General features: G+C 40.3%; 1 protein-coding gene across 1 annotated transcript in view; it reads right to left on the reverse strand.

Moving 5' to 3' along the window:
- Positions 1-11,372, reverse strand: part of LOC118557192 (inositol polyphosphate-5-phosphatase A-like) — an 84,069-nt gene extending 72,697 nt beyond the window's left edge. The window contains exon 1 of the mRNA XM_036126733.1: positions 10,799-11,372. Within this exon, the coding sequence (XP_035982626.1) occupies positions 10,799-10,876 (78 nt within the window). The 5' untranslated portion in view covers positions 10,877-11,372. The remainder of the gene's footprint in view (positions 1-10,798) is intronic.
- Positions 11,373-20,518: the final 9,146 nt, after the last annotated feature.

A 20,518-nucleotide genomic window follows, 5' to 3' on the forward strand; every position in this document is an offset into this window, starting at 1 on the left:
CCATTTTTTAGATCGTCTTCAAAACTTAAATTATTTAAAGCTTATAAAGACACTCAATTACAAAACAGAATAAACTGACCTACAGTGGATTAAGTGAATTTACTATACTAAATATAATGAAGCACTTCAGTCCGGCTGCCGATTTAAATCCAACTGGGTTTTAATTTAGTTTTAAATGAAGCAAATGAGACAAACCTGCACGTTTTGTGTGTTGCAGGGTTCTCTCAGCCAAACCTGCTCATCTTTCAGCTCCTCCTGCCAAGTCGTGTTTTCTCTAAACGTGGATTCCCACACCTAAGCGTTCTGTGGTAAAACGGTCAAAAAATAAAACCTCTCTTCATCTGTGATGGCGCAGTGATTTAGTCACAGTTAGTTACAGGTTCAACGTTTAGCTACATCGTAGCACGGTTGTAGCCCTTCAGGCTCATCCTCTGCTTGGCTCTGTCCTTTAGGTTACTGCATCAACCTTGCAGCCGTTTTTTAAAGGCAGAATAATCCTTCATTAATGAAGACGCCGGTTTGGTCACTCACTCTTCTTCCACCTATTCTCCCTGCAAAAGCCATTAGCCAGCATGGCGGTGACAGCCCCATTAAGGAGCTAGCATCTATAATTAACGATGAATAAAAAGTTACTTTACTAGAAGAAGAGTCTGTGGAAGCTACCAGTAGGTGACATTTTATGAACCCAGACCTGAAGTAGAAGTCCTGTACAATGTGTGCAGAAGCTCCAGGATCATTGGCCACCAATGGTCTTGGCTCATCACGTTTACGTTATCCCATTAGCAAACAAAATTTTATCTCTTAAGCATTTTTTTTTTAAATTGCAACTAAGTTTTCAAATGATAATTTGAACTCTTGGGTGTGGGGCTCTCAGTAGCAACAACTGCCTTCCAGTGTTGTAGTCAAGTCACTATGCCTCGAGTCCGAGTCCAGGTTCGAGTCTCCAGTGTTCAAGTCCGAGTCAAGTCTAAGTCATAAAAAAAAATCCGAGTCAAGTCCGAGTCGAGTCACTATTGATCAAGTCGAGTCCAAGTTCCGCACTAAAGTAAGCATAGCCTACGTGTTTTTAAACTAAAAAAAAAATCCACTCTCCACCACATTGCACTAATAATTTAGATATTAAAATCATACACCAAATAATATTCTAATGACATATTGAAATTATAGTCTAATGATATCAAAAAAAAGTTGAGTCTTTTTCTCAATTTCCGAGTCAGAATGATCTGAATGTAGGAGTCCGAGTCCAAGTTTGAGTCATCAATGCTCAAGTCCAAGTCAAGTCACGAGTCTCTAAATTTAGCTAATGACTCGGACTCGAGTTTGAGTCTCGGACTCGAGTACTACAACACTGCTGCCTTCAAGTGTTTACGATAACTGGCACTTGCTATGTTTACGCGGGTAAAATTTCACGATCGGATTAAAGCGTATTCGGATTAAATAATCGGATCGTACCGTTTATATGGGCACACAATCAATTAATCCGATCCTAATGTGTGTTTATGCGCCTGGCTTTATTCAGACTAGAACCACTTTCACATACGCAGTTATCATATTTGCCTAAAACTAACAAAAATGTTGCTAAACTACAATAACAGTAAATAAAGCAGTATTATATAAATGTGTGTCTTCAGAGCGCCCAGGATGGACTTGCACCAGGTTCTAATAACGGTTGAGACGTTACTGAGTTTGAGCTTGTTTATTTTTTCCAACAGTAAGGTTTTATTTAGAGTCGCAGCAGTTTTGCTTCCCATCGTATTTCCACCTCTCACCAACATGGAAATATGTCACGTTTACATCAGGCACACATGCGCACTCGGGTCAGTTTGCCTCATCCAGAATAAACTGAGCCTGACGGGCGTTTATATGAAGATTATCAAGATTACAATTTCATTCTGATTGAGCTTAATCCGATCATCATATTCCAATTGGCTTGTTTACATGACGGTTTTTATTCCGATCAGCCGTTTATTCCAGTTACTTTTTAGTTAGTTTTTTTATGTTCTATTTTCTATCTACATTTTATTCGTACTTGCTTTTATTCTGTTTTATTTTGCTATATTTTAATCATGTAAAGCACTTTGCATTGTCTTTGTAGTGAATTGTGCTATATAAATAAATTTGCCTAGCCTTTTGCCAATGTAAACGCAGCTAATGAGTCTTTTACGTCGCTAGCTGATATTGGCCGGCTCCTCTTTGCAGACTTGTTTCAGTTCAGACACGTTGGCGGGTCGGCCAGCAGGAGAGCTCTGCTTTAAAATTGAGCCGCGGCATCTCAGCTGGATTTAAGTCCAGAGTCTGACAGAGTTCCCCTGTTGTCTTGCAAATCCACAGAACATTTCCAATAAAGTCTTGGAGATCATCAAGGCGTTGTTTTAAGGACAGGTCTCTTTGTTCTTTCTGTTCAGCGCTGGTTACTCTCCTATGGTGCCCAGTCTCAGATGTTGCTCTGGGTCCTCATGAAAGCTCCTGGATGAGTCCTTATGGAGGTACTTGATGGAAAACGACCAACTATTGGTAGGTCGTTCTCCATCTTCTCCGTTATTTGGATAACGGCTCTGACTCTGGTTCTCTGGAGTCCCAACGCCTTAGAAATGGCTTTGCTGTAGATTTCAGTGACTTTGTTTCTCATCCCTTCCTCCATTTCTTTGGATCAGGACATGCCCTGTTACTTTCTGGGACCTTTAAGCCTCCTCCATGTCGTCAGACAGCTTTTATATAAGATATGACTTGAGTCCAAAGCTCTGGTATTAACCAGGCCTGGGTTTGGTTAGTGAAAGCGAAACCAACTTCCCAAAAATTGTGGTTAATCACAATTAAGTCAAGATTTAGCATGACAAGCGGCTTTTTCCACATAGTTTCAGCTTGGATTGAATGAGCCTTTTTTCCCCCCTTAATAAATTAAAATCATCATTTGAAACCCGCCTTTTGGATTATCTGTATCATCTGTATCTGATATGAACATTTATTTCACGATCTAAAACGTTCAGATGAGACAAAAGAAGCAGCATCAGCAGCAGAAAGCTGTAAGAAGGGCAAATAATTTCCCCTCACAGCGATGTAGCCGCGTGTCGATGTGCACGACTTCAGCTCGAATCCTTATCTGGTCAAGTCAAACTAGAAGAAGTTGTTCCACAGGAAGCCGGCGCCGAAGCTGCGAGCGCAGGTGGCAGCTGTCACACGTGAGCCGCTGCAGAGGCAAAGGAGGAACCAGACCACCGTGAACTGGGGCATGGGGGGGACTAAAATTACATTTTTTTAAAAAGCTTCGATCTCCATGGTTTTGAACACCAAACAAACTGGTTTTGCTGTCATTATGAGGTCGCCAGCACAGCTCAGCCTGAGGAGGGAAATCTGCCTTTTTAGTACAGATGGGATTCAGTCAACAACAGAATCAAGCGTTAAACGAGCATATTAAGGCCGACCTTCTACACCGGCAGCATCAGGACAAACTCCAGGCAACAACAAAAGTTTCTGTAATTTGAAACAAAAACAACAAAAAAACAAAAAAAGGCATAAAGAGTGGCAGTTCGTCATTTCCTGCGAGAGATGACGCAGCCGACTGCAAGCACAGCCATTTATCTTCCTGCGCTGCCGCCTGGAAACTGACTAAAGCGTTCGAGAGAAATTCTGCTCTGTGCAATTTGAGGAACGTATCGATCCGTATCCATTTGGGTCGTGCAAAACCAAAAAAACAGTATCTGATGCAATAAAAGTTTGACTTCAAAAGGTCCAACTTTCATTTATTTATGTGTTTTGTTATTTGACGTTGCAGAGGTAGTTGTGTCGGCTGCAGGCTGGCAGGAGGACGGCCGACTGAACTGTCTGTGCCAGACATCTCTGATTTACACCTGCACACCTCCTGGTACCAAAGTCGACTAGATTTAAACAGTTTAGCATAAGAAATCTGTTGAAACTTTGAATCCATAATAGGGCTGAACGATTTTGGAAAATAATCTAATTGCGTTGTTTTTTTTCTTAAAATTGCGATTTAATACGATTTTTTTTCCAGTGTGATTTATCATGTCTTTTTAAACACATACAAACAACAAATCAATTTGTTTCCTCGCTGTGCAGATCAGGTGCTAAAAGACCCACAGCATCTAAACTCAGAGCAGAAATGATTGTGTTCTGCCTACGATATATTTCAACCAAAATTGCAATTTTGACTTTTCTCTGCATTAACCACAAGCAACAAAAATGGCCTCTAAATAAAGATGTTTGTAAACAAGGACTATTTAAAACAAGAACTTTTAATGTTTCTATTAATCAGAATATTATTAAAGAGAACAGCTTTTAGTTGATTGGGACATCAATCCTTGTTGAACATAAAGTGCAACCAACAAGCAAGTCTATGTATTAAACAGATTGACCTGTACTTAATGCTATGTATGATTATATAAACTCTAAAACAAGTAATAAAATTAGATTATCTCACTGCTGCAACTGTCTTCCCTTCCATGTGGAGGCAAACCCACTTTAAACATTTTACCAACAACTAATGAACGTGTCTAATTCCGTAATTGTTACAGAGCCAAAAATTGCAGACTCTGCGATTTGGAAATTGCGTTGTTTTTTTTAAAATCGCGATTATATTGAAAATGCTTTAATTTGCCCAAAAAAAAAAAGCGACAGGTGGCCTGTTGCCTTACTTGCAGTTTTGCAGCAGGTGGGAAACGCAAACGGGGAGATTTGACGAGTTTGCGCCCGTGGGGGGCTTGCTCTACGCCTCTGACGCCAACCTGCAAGCCTCTGATTGCTGGTGAATGTAATATTTCTGGAATCCCACGTTCTCCACTGAACCAGTCAGACGGTAAAGTTAGAATTAATTGAACGGGTAACCGAATTACACGAAGTGGTGAGGAAATAACCGACAGCTCTGCCAGTGACAGCATTAGAGACGAAACCGGGGGGGGGGGGGGGGGGGGGGGGGGGGGTTTTAAAGCATAAATGGGGCTGATCTTGAGAATCGCTTTAGTTTCTTCTGGATTCCAGCAGACTACCGCCATCAGTGCGGCACGGTTTTGAGATGCGGACCACCCAGAGCGCCTCGCTGATGTCTAGACGTTTCAGTGGTTGGAGCAGCCACTAATGAACAGTGGTGACCGCTAAGCTCTGCGCCACCCTCGTCCCGCAGGTAGTCTCTGATGACGCTGCCATGGCCGCCCTCAACGCAGATGAGGAGGACTTTAAGTAGGCAGAGGACGCAGGGCTTTGTGGGCTGGTGCCGGCAGAACCACAGAATCTCCCCAAAAAACAAAAACCTCAATAAGCTTTTACATCCCTGGTGTTTTTGCAGCTTATTAAACATGTCGTAGTTGTTGATTTTCATGCACATACCCCGCTACTCAGTTTTACATGTGTTTAAATCTAGATATGCTTTTTTTACTTACTAATAACTAAATTATTATGTGTCCTTACTGTACAGTCTCTTATTCTTTTTGCTGTACCTGCATGCTTCACTCTGCTGCGTTTTAGACCTGAACTCCCCCCACTGTGGGACAATAAAGGTGATCTCTGTTCTGTTTTAGTCCGTCTAAAGCATGGAGGAAAGCAGCTTGTGAGAACTGGCGTGGTCTCTGGAAAGAAAGAAAGTCTGAATCAGTCTAAAAAAAAAGAAAGCAGGGATGGGTACTGAAACCCGGTATCAAAACGGCCCCCGGGGCCACATGGGCGGGTCCCCACGGACCAATGAGCTTCATCCTTATCGGTCCTCTTAACGGTATTTTGATGGTCGTATTCGTCTTTTCAGGGAGATTCCACCCCAAACAACATTGTTTTGCTGACCTTCACCTTAAGAACCGCTCTGAGGGGACTGCTGTTACAAAGCGGGACGTAAATATATTATAAACATAATCCTTAATGGGTAATGATAGTTTTCCTTGAGACCGCTACATTTAAATAGATCCTGATTCACTCAGCTTCTGTCATTTATTCACCTCATCCACTGTGAGTGCTTCTGCTATCTTTTAGTTAAAATTGATAAAAGCATGTATAAATGTAGTATGGATTCAGGTAAAATATTATTTAATGCTTCTTTTTTGTTTTGTTTTGAGCTTATTTAGAGTGTTTTTAATAATTTTCTGTCTTGTCTGTGTTGATATTTCTCTCTCCTACAACATACTGTACGTTTTATTCAAGACAGTGTTTTAGCCTTTTGTTTATACAAAAGGTTATTTATGTAGTGTTTTTATTGCTCTATTTCTATGAAACATCCATTTTGTACTTTTCTTTTGTTTGCTTCTGTTCCAAATGTTTTAAAAAAAAATTAACCTGTCAGTGATCGTTATTTGTTTTTTTTACCCTTGTGTTTGATTAAAAAAATAAGTATCGATAATGTTTTCCTTGAGACTGCTACACTTAAATAGATCCTGATTCACTCAGCTTCTGTCATTTATTCACCTCATCCACTGTGGGTGCTTCTGCTATCTTTTAGTTAAAATTGATAAAAACGTGTATAAACGTACTATAGATTCAGGTAAAATATTATTTAATGCTTCATTTTTGTTTTGTTCTGACCTTATTTAGAGTGTTTTTAATCATTTTCTGTCTTGTCTGTGTTGATATTTCTCTCTCCTACAACATACGTTTTATTCAAGACAGTGTTTTAGCCTTTTGTTTATACAAAAGGTTATTTATGTAGTGTTTTTATTGCTCTATTTCTATGAAATATCCATTTTGTACTTTTCTTTTGTTTGCTTCTGTTCCAAATGTTTAAAAAAAAATTAACCAGTCAGTGATCGTTATTAGTTTTGTTTTTACAGTATCGATAATGGTACCGATAAAACACCAGATCAATAAGGAGTATCGTTAAGAGTAGAGGTGTCGATAAATCCTTAATCCACCTGTTTTTTAATGTTTGCTTTTAGTTTCTATTTTCCCATGTTCTATTTTGTTTCTCCTACTGGCTTTTATTCTGTTTTTTTTTGTTTGTTTTTTCTATATTTTAATCATGTAAAGCGTTGTCTCTGTACTGAAATGTGCTATACAAATAAATTTGCCTTGCCTTGCCTCAACGATGCCCAACCCTCGTCTAAGGAGGAATCTGCTATTAGGAAACTGGGAATCAGGCTCAGTCAGGAGCAGCGTCACGTTTTTAATCATGTAGATCACAGAGGAGAGGTCCTGACCGCCAACAGCAGGTGTGTAACAACACCTGTACTCATACAGCAGTTTTTCTCTCTGGGCCTATCGGCTCAGTGCGCCAGAGCACGGCTACAAACGCACCGCTTTCATGCACCTTTAAAATTAGTGATGCACGATATTAAAAATTTCAACCGATATCGATAACTGATAATTTTCTGCTTTTCATGGCCGATACCGATAAGTTCATATTCAATGTAGTTTTTGCATAATCGCAGCTTGTGCTGGATGCAGCTAAGAAAAACAAATTATTTAGTAACTCTGGCTTATCTATAACACCAAACAAAAGGTTATTTCTCTTCAAATGTTAATTTTTTTTAATGCCATCACACAAAAAACGTGGTAATTTTTTTAAATAACAAGAGACACAAATCAATTCAGAATACAAAGAGCATCCCTTGAAAAAAACTGAACAGATCTATGGCTTAACTGCAAAGACATTTGTGAAGTCAAAAAGCCAAAGTTCACCCTGAAAGATAACCACAGCAAAGGTCAAAGAAAAAAGTGCAACTTCTTAAAAAAATGTTTAGAAGACTATCTGCTAAGGTATTTGTGGAGTCAAGTCAAATAATTTTAGAACATGAAATTATATGTACTAACATACCATCTTGGGAGAGATGGTACGTTTGTTTATTTATAGTCAGGCTTGTTTATTTATAGTCAGGCAATAACGGAGCCAAGCCTGGGTCCTGATAGTAAGGAATGCAAAATCCACAGGTCTTGTCCACTGAGCTATATAATACACTGGAGTGCTGATTTTGCCGAAAAACTGAAGTCACTGGCCGCCATCTTGCTACTCCCTACTCTCACAGAATCCCACAGGATTTGGTTGCAACAACAAGCAGTTTTCTGGCTATGTGAAAACATTTCACAGGTAATTCTACAGTCAGTGGATGTACTAACACTATCAACTACTAGGAAATTAGGTGCTGAAATATTTTACATGTTATTCATATTAAATATACATATATGTATATATAAATATTTGTACACACACATATATATATATATATATATATATATATATATATATATATATATATATATATATATATATATATACACATATATGTAAATATATGTTTTTGTATATTGTTATTTATATATTTATAAATGTTATATATGTATATTTAAATGAATAAAATGCAAAATATTTCAGCAAATGACTTTCTCAGTACTTGATAGTTTTAGAACATAACATAAAAGTATATGGCATTTGACATTTTAAAAGTTTTAAGCCCCCCCTGAACATGAGAAAATCCTCGTTATTCGATGCTGTAGCGCACATATTCCCTAGTTACTGGGGGGAAATAGGGAGTACCAATATGGCGGCTGGTAGCTTCAAAGCGACTCGTTTTAACAGACAGCGATTAGCACTCCAGTGTATTATATAGCTCAGTGGTCTTGTCCCACTTTGGGGCTACTCTGCCTGAATAAAATTCCACCAGATTTAATTAATTTATCGGCTATTTTTAATCGGAAAAAATATACTAATTGGGCTGATAAAAAAATCCCACCAAATCGGACGATATTTTTTCGATCCAATAAAATAATGTGTCTCCCTATTTAAAATAGCCAATACTCTGCTACAGTGATGGTGGGGAAAGAGAGGCGGGCCAAACAAAAGCTTCCTGTCCACACTGCTCAGCTTCAGAGGGGTCAGGCATACGTACAGCAGAAAATAGTTTTTATTTTCTAAGATCAGGGCTGCTTCGCACACACAGCGCATAAGAGCGACAATAATAGAGACAGCATTTAAATAAAGACAAGAGAATTAATTCAGCCCACATATTCATCACAAGGGGGTCCCAACGCATTGGAGACTCCGGTTTGCCTCATGTAGGAGCAGCTCACCCACTCATGGCAGGAATCAAGTTCAAATGTGCATTTTTTTTCTGGCTCTGTTGCTTATTAGTCTAGAAAAGGAAAGGGGGAGAAAAAAAAACAAAAATAGAAAAAAAAAACAACAGACAGCCAAAACATGATGCTGGTGAGAGGCGGGCTATTTATAGGCTTACTCCAGTGCTGGAGACAGCTCTTCCCTTATGTTTGGGATCAGCGCTTCACATGAGTGAGAGGGGGAGGCATGAGGAGGTCGGCTCTGAAAAGGGGGGGGGGGGGGGGGGGGGGGGGGGCTTAGATTTCCCTCGGCGGTGCCTCACCATCCTTAACGCAGAACCATCAGAACCAAGCGAGACCAACCTGAGAGGTGAACACACACCAACCGCTGAACCACGTGCGCAGATGGTTCTAATTTCTAAAAAAGGGAATACCAGAGCGCCGACTGCTCTCATAGTGGTTCAAAACCATGTCGGTTCTAGATCAGGGCTGCAGCGGACCGGGATAGTTTTTTTTTTTTTTATTCTTTTTTCACGGGATACAGGACTCATCCAAAGAAAGGAGCGCCGGTATTCAAAACGTGACGTGTGCGTAGAAAAACCGACGTGTACAGTGAAGCACGGCGGGGGCAGCATCATGCTGTGGGGAGGCTTTTATTTAGCATCATCAGGGTTGATGGGAAGAGGGACAGGGATAAAATAAAATAAAATAAAATAAAAAGCTGGGAAGAAAACCTTCGAGGCTGAAACGGGGCCGAAGGATCTCTTTGGGTAGGCAACTTGCCGATACCTCATCGTGTCGCCGCCGCGAGAAGACGGATTCCAACCCACAACTCTCCGACTACGACCTAGTAGACTTTTTCCAAGACGCGTTTGTCCTGCTGAGATCTGGCGACCAACCAGGCAGCGTCAACCCGTCCTGATCCCGGGACGCTCCGGTCACGTCTGCACCGGGAGATTTCTACATATCACCGTGACATCGAACCATAAAGGGAACGAACTGGTTTGGTTTTGAAATGACAAAGAGTGAACGGTCATTAGTTTTCCAAGCCACTCTGGGACTACAACCCTTTTCTTTACTGACAGCCTCATAGGGGAAGCAGATTTCATTAAAAAAAAAAAAAAACATGTAGATGTAAAAGATTATCAATGAAACTTTATGGAAACACACCTGCTGAGATAGATAGATAGATAGATAGATAGATAGATAGATAGATAGATAGATAGATAGATAGATAGATAGATAGATAGATAGATAGATAGATACTTTAGAATAACCTTAACAACTGTATTATATATACATTATTTTTAATTTAGCTTTATTGTCAACATGAACCAAGCACATGAACAAATAAAATAGACCGAGTTTGTTTGTTTCTTCTTCATTAAATGAGTGATTCATTATTCACAGTCTACGTTTACCTTAACTGTCGGTGTATTTTTTTATTTTTATTTTTATTTTATTTTTTGTCATCTGCAAAAATAAATAAATAAATAAAACATCAAGTTATACCGCCTATATTTCCTTCATAATCTCCAAGCTACGCGACCTGGTCGTAACATTTTAAAAAGGAGGAGCTGTTTGCTTTTCTGCAACATTATTATTTATTTATTTTTACCCCGGCGCACGTGCCACCTCGCCTCCCCCAGTATTACCGGGGTCTCGCGTTGCCCGTGCGCGTGCAGGTGATACTATAACGGTACCAGTCGTGACCAGACGAGAGGTTACTTAACGTACCGTGAACACACCGTGTAGGGGGTGGGGGGGGGGGAAGAGACCCGACAAACAGAGCGTGTTTATCAACAGAGAAGGGACTCACATCTTCGAACAGAGATCCAACGTTGGCTGTCACCAGCAGAACTCCTCCCTTGCGCCTTCCTAGCCTCCACGATTCCATGTTTCTCCGGCGGCTGGAGGCTCGTTGGCGGCGGCGGCGGCGGCGGAGGGGGAGACGCTTAACGGCTGACTTTAGCGGCTAAAGAGGCGTTGGAGACGAACCAGGAGACGGGTCGAAGAAAAGTGGTTAAAAGAAGGGGGATCTGCGCTTGAAGCCCGGGTTGTTGGTTGTGCTGCAGAGGCTCGGCTGGAGCATTTTTTTTTATGTGTTATTTTTTTTTTTTTTCCCTCAGCAGTGGTCGCGCATCTATCTAAGCCAGGAGTTGTTGCTTTGCAGAGAGAGAGAGAGAGACGGGGGGCTCCGTGGACTGCTGCTGCTGCGTCTTCTGGCGCTACTTTTCCACGCTCAGAGCCATCGCGAAAAAGTTTCCCGTTTTAATCCACGATGAGCGCCTGGGTGGCTTCAGCGGGGAATGCTTCCCAGCCTTTTTGAGCGGCGTAAAAACTCCCCCTGCTGCTGTAGCTGGACGCCGTGCCAGGACCGTAGCCGTCACTGTTAGCAGCGGATAGGCTGAGGTCCTCCGCTGCTCTGACGTCACCGCGCCAATGGAAACACGGGACTCTCTTAAAGGGCCCGCACCACCGTAAACAGAGGATCCCCCCCCTCTCTCTCTCTCAGCCACCGCCACGACGTCATCCATTATCGGACGCCGCACCAGCCACCTGGGTTATCCCAGTTTGTTTTGCCTTTATAATGTTAAAAACCAAGATAATTAATGACTTACTTTGCCTTCAAGCGTTTTTATTTCTGTTCGTTTTAATCATGATGGACCAGAGTCAATTAAAACCATTAGTTATGTTTCTCAAAAATAATTAAAAACTGCTCTGGAATGTTATGTTATGACTAGTGTTGTGCCCATGCCATTTTTTGGCCCCGATACCTGGCTGTGCCGTATTGGCCGATACCGATACCATCTGTTTGAAATTGATGTATATATATGAAGAACTGGATACTACTTAGGGTAGTAGAACTTTTTATTGCCTACCTGGAATGGGTGACAATAGTTGAATAAACATTTGGCTCTCACATGCCAAAATAGTGCAACATTCGTGAAATTATAACATGTATAATAGTAGTGCAACAGTAAGACAGTACAATTACATTAATAATTGAATAATCTCTTTTAAACCCTGAGTTTTTGCTCTCAAATGCCAAAATAGTGCAACTTTCATGAACTTATATAACATGTATAATACCAGTCGGGAGAGAGAAGGCTGCGTTCAAGTGACATACAAACATCAAAATGGTATCGGTGCCCTATTTGTTGGTACTCGCCGATACAGATACCACCATTTTAGTGCTGGATCGGGGCCCCGTCCGCTACTGGTATCGGTATCTGTGCAACACTAGTTATGACACAGTAAGTTAGAACCTTGCTGAGTTTTTTTTATTTTATTTTTGCTGCACAAGGTGGACAAATCACAGTGAATGGTGATCAGAAGCACAAATATTTAGCACAAATACGGTGTTGCAGCAACAAACGTTTCATATAGGTGCACGAAAACAACAAAGAACACAATAATAATATTAAATTATGTTACTGTGTCTAAATACAAAAGGCCAATTTAGGTTAATTGCAGTATAGTCTCAAAATAATACATTAGTAATTTAGCATACAGTAGCCTATATAAATAATAGTGCTGAAAATGCAATACAGTACAATGATTTATACTATGATAAAGGCTACCACTACTATTACAATGCTATTTCTCATACTAGTATTATGTGCAGAGGGAAATCTATCTGATTTCTTTTTATTTATTTCTTTTTATAATTGGCCATTTTCCAGTACTGGATACCTTCCCCAAGACTGAGCCCACAAAAGGTTGTTGCAAAGGAAAGTAGCTATTCACAGAGTGCTGTATCCAAGCACACAAATGGAAAGTTGAGTGGAAGGAAAACATGTGATATAAACAGCGGGGATAATTGCCGCCTTGAGAGGACAGTGATGTAAAGCCTCTTCACGAGTTTCAGGGAGGTCCACATTGCGTAGACTGCTGCTAGAAGGAAGTAACTTTCAATGTCAAAGGGTTTTTCTATTTGGTTGTTGTGTCTTTTTCATGGGATAAAGCAGGACAAGCATTAGGAACAAACCTAATGTAATCAACAAAAGGATCTTTTAAAGTTTCAAAAGTAAAAAAATAACTCAAAGCTATTAAATTTGAACGTCCAAGATTTCCAAATCTAACACATGTGGTGCATGAAAAAAATCACGGTGTGAAAAAAAATTGCTTCTCTGCCATTTTGACACTTTATTTGTCATCAAACCGTTTCACATGAGACGCACAACAGCACAAAATCAATTTAAGCACATGTTCCTTTTGTGCCTGATTACATGAGGATAGGCAAACTCTCATTTTAACTCCTGTTGAATTTGGTAGAATTATTCAATCCAACTGACTGTCAAAAAAAAAACTTTTTAGACTAGCAAGAAGAACTACCGCATGGAGTCAATCATGGTCACCAACTGGACGTTAGTACTAAGGATAATCATTTTTATTTATGCTTGCAACCATTTATATTCCAATGAATGTATCCTAGTAATAAACTATCATCTGCATTTATCCGCATTTAAGTGGCCAACCCATTTTGCTGCTCAAGGACCCAGAGTGGCAGTCTGTGGGATTTGAACCAGGGAACTTGCGACCTCTCTATAGGACATAAGTGCCCTGCTCTAAGGACAAGTCCACCACCAGCCCCTTGGGGAGCTTTGCACTCGCTTGTTTAAAATAGGCTGCAATACTTTCAGCACCACTTCTTAAATTATTTAGATAAATGTATGGATATACTGTATGTATAAATGTTAACTATGCAGATTAGAGAAAAGCCACAAAACATCCAAATGAATACAACCATGTCTTGTTTTACAAAAACAACAAGAGTTGTACCCTAATTTTTCATTGCAGCCTAGAAATGGAGTCACACAGGTCAATCAGTTGACACTTTGGAGAGCAGACAGAAGGGTTTCTGCTAAAAAATAAATAAAATAAACTGTACCCAGTAAACTCAATGTGTGCAATCTGAACCATACATCTCTGTATGTAGTGACCATCCAGCTGTGCAGAGACGACATGGGGACCGTGGTTATCCTCACACTTGTCCTGGAAGGCTTCTACTGCCTTACGTGAATAGCAATAAGGGTGTGTTTGGGGGGGGGGGGGGGGGGCAGTCATGGATGACAAAGACTCTACAAGGAGAGCTTAGGGATTATCACCAAAATGAGAGTGCCCACAGCTGTGTCTGGCATGGGAGGAAAACAATGTGTGTGTGTGTGCAGGTGTGTGCACACGTGTGCGTCATTATGTCTATCTTCTGTCTTCATCTTCTGCACGTTTACAAATGATACGTAACACAATATCCATGATCGGTCACTCAGATTTGGAGAGCATATTGTTAGGATTTACGGGCCAGGAATTAATGCCACTACTAATGTGTGTGTGTGTGTGTTTTCTCTATTATGTGTGTATGTGTGTACATATGGAGAGCTTTAATTAAGGAGCTCAAACCAGCTTTGAAAACAATCCAAATGCGATGATATCTCTTTAGCCGATTGTCATCCCAGCTCCCATTGCAGTGAATTAAGCAGTGCCAGGGCTCTGTAACGTATTTCATTGACTGTCGCTGTCTGGTAAAAATCATGCAGTTAAAAGTGGAGCTTCATTTTGGAAGGGATTAACACCAGTTCACAGCTTGCATTATAGGAGGTGTATTTAAAAAGTAGGAGTTTCTTACAGTCAAGTTGAAAAAAAAAAATAAGACATCCTACACTGTTTGTCTTGCATATTTGGATATATGAATATTTAATATAAGCTTTAATAGTACAGAAACCAAAAAGCTGAAAGCAATAGAAATAGAAAAAGAAAAAAAAGCAACTGAGAAAAATACATTTGAAGTTTTTAATGGAATTTAAAAATGAATGTTCTGTGACTAATAATACACTTGTTTCTACTCAAAATGACTAAAATTAGTAACACATTGATTAAAACGTTGTTACTTGCAGGAGGTTTGTCCTTTTAAAGCCTCACGTAGTTATTTTTATGGCCTCTGAACGTTGAAGTGAGAGAGAACACCGTGGCAACATTCAGTTCAATTCAATTTTATTTATATAGCGCCAATCCATGAAACATGTCATCTCAAGGCACTTTCCAAAGTCAAATTCAATCAGATTATACAGAAAGGTCAAAACAACCATTCACACACACACTCACACCTAAGGAGAATTTAGAGAGGCCAATTAACCTAACAGTCGTGTTTTTGGACTGTGGGAGGAAGCTGGAGTACCCGGAGAGAATCCACACATGCACAGGGAGAACATGCAAACTCCATGCAGAAAGACTCAGGGTTGGATTTGAACCCAGAACCTTCTTGTTGCATGGCTACCCACTGCTCTACTGTGCAGCTCGGGACCTATTGCCTTTCTTTTAAATGTTTTCCCGCTTGGTCAGATAATCAGGCAGTTCCCTGACGCGTCTTATCATTTCTATGCTGATGATATTCAGCTCTATTGTTCTTTTAAGCCAACTGATTATTTTAAGTTACCCTGCTTGATAAACTGTTTTAATGGCATGAAACAGTGAAAACTAGTTGTAGGTAAACTCTGACAAGACAGAAACAGAAGTCATTGTCCCTGAGAACCAAATAACTGGCATTTAACAATTTCTGGGTGCATTGGCCTCCTCTGTCAAACCGAGCCTCAGAAACCTTGGCATTGTTTTTGATGTCACTGGAGTATCATTCTCCCAGATTTAATCAAAAGCTGCTTCTTTCAACTAAGACATATTTCTACACTTTAAACGTTGGTGTCAGAAGCTGAATTAAAGATGATTCTTTTTATTTCATCTCTTCTTAACTTTTATAACAGGCTTTTTATGAGTTTGATAAAGAAAGGTCTGCAGTTAGTGCAGAATGCTGCTTCAAGACTTTTAACCATCACAAGACAAAGACAGCACATTACCCCAGTTTTAATCTCTCTATATTGGCTACCGGTATATTTTAAAGTTAATTTTAAAATTTTTGTCTACTTTTAGAGCCCTGAGTGACCAAGCTCCAGCTTATACTACCAGCCTTTTAGTTTAAGATCCTCCAGCCAAAGAGTGTTAACGGCTCTGTGAACTAATTTCAGGACCAGAGGGGATCGGTCTCTTAGAGCTGTGGCCCCCAGACTGGGGAATGCGTTGCCTTTATCTTTACACTGTCTTGACTTCTTGCTTCTTGAAACTCATTCTTTCAAGAAGCAGATGAAGACCTTTTTTTTTTTTTTCAATTGGCCTTTAACAAATTTTTTACTAATTGTATATATTGTTGCATTTATGCTTTTTTATCTTTTTTTCTTGTTATATTTTTAATTTGTGTTGTTTTATGATTGTTTTAATTGTGAAGCACTTTGGATTTTTTTTTCCCTTGTGAAATACATCCTAAAATGTCATCACAGGGCCTACATCAGGCTCCTGCTACTGTAGATGTGAACAAATATGCCTTTACAATCAGAAAGGGACTGCACAAATGTAACTTTCATGGCAGGATTGTTAGGAGAACACATTGGAAAACATGAAGCCCAGACTTAAGGTTTGCCAGAGAGAATAAATAAAAAGATTAGGAGTTTGGGAATTATGTTCTTGAATAGTTTAAAGTTGAATTATTTGGACACCAGAACAGAGGACATGTTAGGCAGACATTCTGGGTAAATAACGTTTTTCAAACTGCAAAGCACGGAAGTGGAAGAGCCATGGTTTGGGCTCTTTCACTTCCATCCATCTCACCATTCATTGAATCCAGTGTAACTTTTAACATGTACGACTACTGTGCTGGCTCATTTAAAAATATCCTAATGCCTTAGGCCAGAGAAAGATAGCTGTCATCAACTGCAAAGACTGTTAGACAGGTATTCATTAGGCTGCTGAAACAACACGAGTGAATGAATCACCACTTGGCTCATCTCCACAGAGTAAAAAAACGGGTTACAATGTCAGCAATCCTCTTTCAATTTCAGGGTTTTATGCATCAGGGCATAATGTAAATCATCTGCTCTAAAGCAGCTTCTAAACCTATCTTACTGTAAAACAACTTGATGGGGGACAGAGCTCACACAGAAATGCTGCATTTGAAAAACTAACAACTTGTTGACAACCACCTTTGGCAGCAAAACTCTCAGCAGTTGTTTTCTGTCTGAACTCTGTTCCTCCCATCATTGTTGAGAAATTTGGAATCTTCTTTATTGCGTTGCTTTGATTCATGGAGGTTTGCAGACACAGTTTTGTGCACAGCTCTCATGAGGTTTAGAGTCTGAACTTTGACTAGGACACTGGAGTAGATTGTTTCTGTACATTCTTGTCAGACATTTTTTGTAGATTTGCTGCTTTGGGACCATTGCCCTTTTGATGGGCCAGTTTGGGTCAAGTTTGGGTCTAAGTTTTGTTGTGATATATATACATTTTAAAGAGGTTTTCTCCAGGCAACCCTTCAAAACAAGGCAGTCTTTTTGTAACTACAGTCATGAATTTCAATATTTGAATTGCTAACGGAGGTCTGTAGAGTCTCAGATGGAGCATTGCACAGTGGGAGCTTTGGGTAAAATTGGTTTTGTGGATAGTCCCAGACAGATAGGCAATGATGTTAAATGTTTTCCACTTGAATGTAATAATCTGTCTCTATGTGAACAATGGATTTAAAAAGTTTGAAAATTACCTTAAAACCCTGGAAGTTGCTTCGCTAAGGTCAAAGCTGATGTCTCTCCATCTTGGCATTGTGTTAAAGTGGCACTGTACCAATTAGCCACTAGGGGACACTAGACCTGTATCCTTCAGGCCTAGAGCTGCTGAGCCCCTGAAGGCCACTGGCAACACTGCAATGTTGCAAAGTTAAACAGTCTCCCTCCGTTTTTGGAATTTGATAGCATTTTGGACCAGCAGCTTGGGAAGTCATGGAGTTACTCATAAAGATGAGGCCACATTTACCTCTCTAGATGAGCTCCCATTGAACAGAGGGAGAGGACGAGGCAAAGCTAGGGGGAGAGGGAGGGGGAGCTGCGGGAGCCGTGGAAGAGATGGACGGGACAGACAAGAGGCTCGGTCATTTGGTTATGGAATGCTGCAGCAACTTCAACAGAGCAGAAGAGCTGACATGCAGGTTTGTGAATTATGTTTACTATATTTATTAATAATAACCATGGTCCTGACAGACGTTGACTCGAGGCCAGCTCTCGTGTTTAAGGGGAGGTCAGACTGCCTTAAAGTCCCGCTCTAGGTGTCATGACCCATTCAAGTTGCATAGTCGAGTTTTTGAGAAGGGCACCATGCACTGAGCGGCAAGTGCTGTACATTGACCCGAAAAATAACTTAATGTACAGTGGCTTGCAAAAGTATTCACACCCCTTGAACTTTTTCATATTTTGTTGCATTACAACCACAAATATAAATGTATTTTATTGGAATCGTATGTGAAAGATCAGCGCAAAGTGGTATAAAGTTGTGTTTTTACAAATAAAAAGACTGAAAAGGTAATTTTGCAAAAATATTCTGCCTCCTTGAGTGGAACCACCTTTTAGTCTTTGAGGTATTTTAGGGTGTCTCTCTACCAGCTTTGTGCATCTACTGAGTGAAAATCTGACCCAGTCATCTTAGATTAGATGGAGAGCGTTTGTGAACAGCAGTTTTTAGATCTTCACACAGATTCTTGATTGGATTTAGGTCTGGACTTTGACTAGGCCATTCCAAAACCTTAATATGTTTTGTTTTCCATTGTAGCCCTGGCTTTATGTATAGGGACGTTGTCCTGCTGGAAGGTTTAACATCAGCCCAAGTCTCAAGTATTTTTCAGAGTCCAACAGGTTTTCTTTCTAGACTGCCTTCTTATTTTGCTCCATCCATCCTCTCATCAACTCTGACCATCTTCCCTGTCTTCCTGAAGAGAAACACTCCTAGAGCACAATGCTGCCACCACCATGTTCTTATATTTTGTCTTTTAACAATAGCTTTCTTCTTGCCACTCTTAAATAAAGACCACATTTATGCAGAGCTTGGCTAATAGTTGTCCTGTAGACAGATTCCCCCAACTGAGCCGTGGATCTCTGCAGCTCATCCAGAGTCACCATGGGACTCTTTGCTGCGTCTCTGATTAGTGATCTCCTTGTTCGGCTTGTACATTTATCTGGATGTCCTTTTCTTGTTAGGTTTACAGTTGTGCCATATTGAACAGGGCTCTGTGAAATGCTCAAAGCTTAGGAAATCATTTTATAGCCTAAGTCTGCTTTAAACTTCTCCCTAATTTATCCCTGACCTGTCTGGTGTGTTCCTTGGACTTCATGATTTGCTCGCCAATATTTTCTTAACCGACTGAGGCCGTCACAGAGCATCTGAATTTGTACTGAGATTAGATTACACACATGTGGACTCTATTCAGTCATTAGCAACCCTCAGCCAACTTATCAAGGCAACTGGTTGCACCCAGACAAAATGGGGCTGAATACTTTTGCACACTGCAGTTTTCACTGTTTTACTTGTAACAAATGTTTTAAATCATGTATAATTGTCTTTCTACTTCATAAGTGTATTCCACTTTGTGCTGGTATTGGTTTTTCACATCAGGTTTCAATAAAATATATTTATGTTTGTTGTTGTAATGTGATGAAATGTGGAAAAGTTCAAGGGGGTGAATACTTTTGCAAGCCACTGTATCTCAAAGTAAGCTAACACTTTGAGGAAAAAACGTACACGGTGCTGCTTTAAAAAAGACCTGTGCGCGCGGTACGATCAAACTTCTAAAGCTGCTGCTCTCTCTGATGAGGATCAGTTAATCAAACGTATTTGATTCTCTCTCCCAACAAGGACGTATGATCGAATTCAGTTTTGTGTTCCTGTTATAATCTGGTACAGACCAGATTTTTTTATATAAATTCTGAAAACTAAAAGCCTGCTTGGATTTTCCGTGGACTCTGTCTATCATGCAAGGGGCTTGTAAGCCGCTACTTTTCCTATTAGTGGAAAAACTGAGCGGATGTGGACCTAAAACACAGTAATGTGAGCCATGTGTGCAGCTTGGAGTAGACACGGTTAACAACAGTCCTGACTCGGTTCATGAAGGGTCAGTGAATGCAGCACTGTACTCTGTAGGTTATATATGCCAAATAGGAGACGTAAGGAAAGAGTAATACCATTTGTGACTGTGTGTGTGTGTTAAAGATAAAGAAGCTCTACTCACTGACCACAACCCCCCTCCCCAGCCACATCTGCTGTGGGTAATGGAAAAGATTGTGTTGGAATTCCAGACTGCCAGCAAATATGTGCACTTTGATCCCAAATCTTACTACGGCTTAAATTCGTTTTTCTAAAAATAGACAAACCTGGAAAATTATCAGGCGCTCACATGTCTTGGGAGGAGCTGGAATTCAGCCACGTGATGATGTATCCCGACTCGGCCAACGTGAGGTTTTATTGCCATCTGCAACTCGGGGGTGGGGGGGTCAGTGATGTGGATCTGATGTGGGGATCTCATGAGACGCTGCTTTACTAGCATGGGAATTTAACACGAGGAAAAATGTCTCGTCGTCGGAGTGGAGGTCAGTCTGCCAAACGCTGTGGAAGCAATGGAGCTTCAACTCAGGGCTATTTGTTGTTTTTAATAACTATTCCTGTTGTTTTAACGAAA

Source organism: Fundulus heteroclitus, chromosome 22 (genome assembly GCF_011125445.2).
Source record: "Fundulus heteroclitus isolate FHET01 chromosome 22, MU-UCD_Fhet_4.1, whole genome shotgun sequence".
In the NCBI taxonomy this organism is placed as follows: domain Eukaryota; kingdom Metazoa; phylum Chordata; class Actinopteri; order Cyprinodontiformes; family Fundulidae; genus Fundulus; species Fundulus heteroclitus.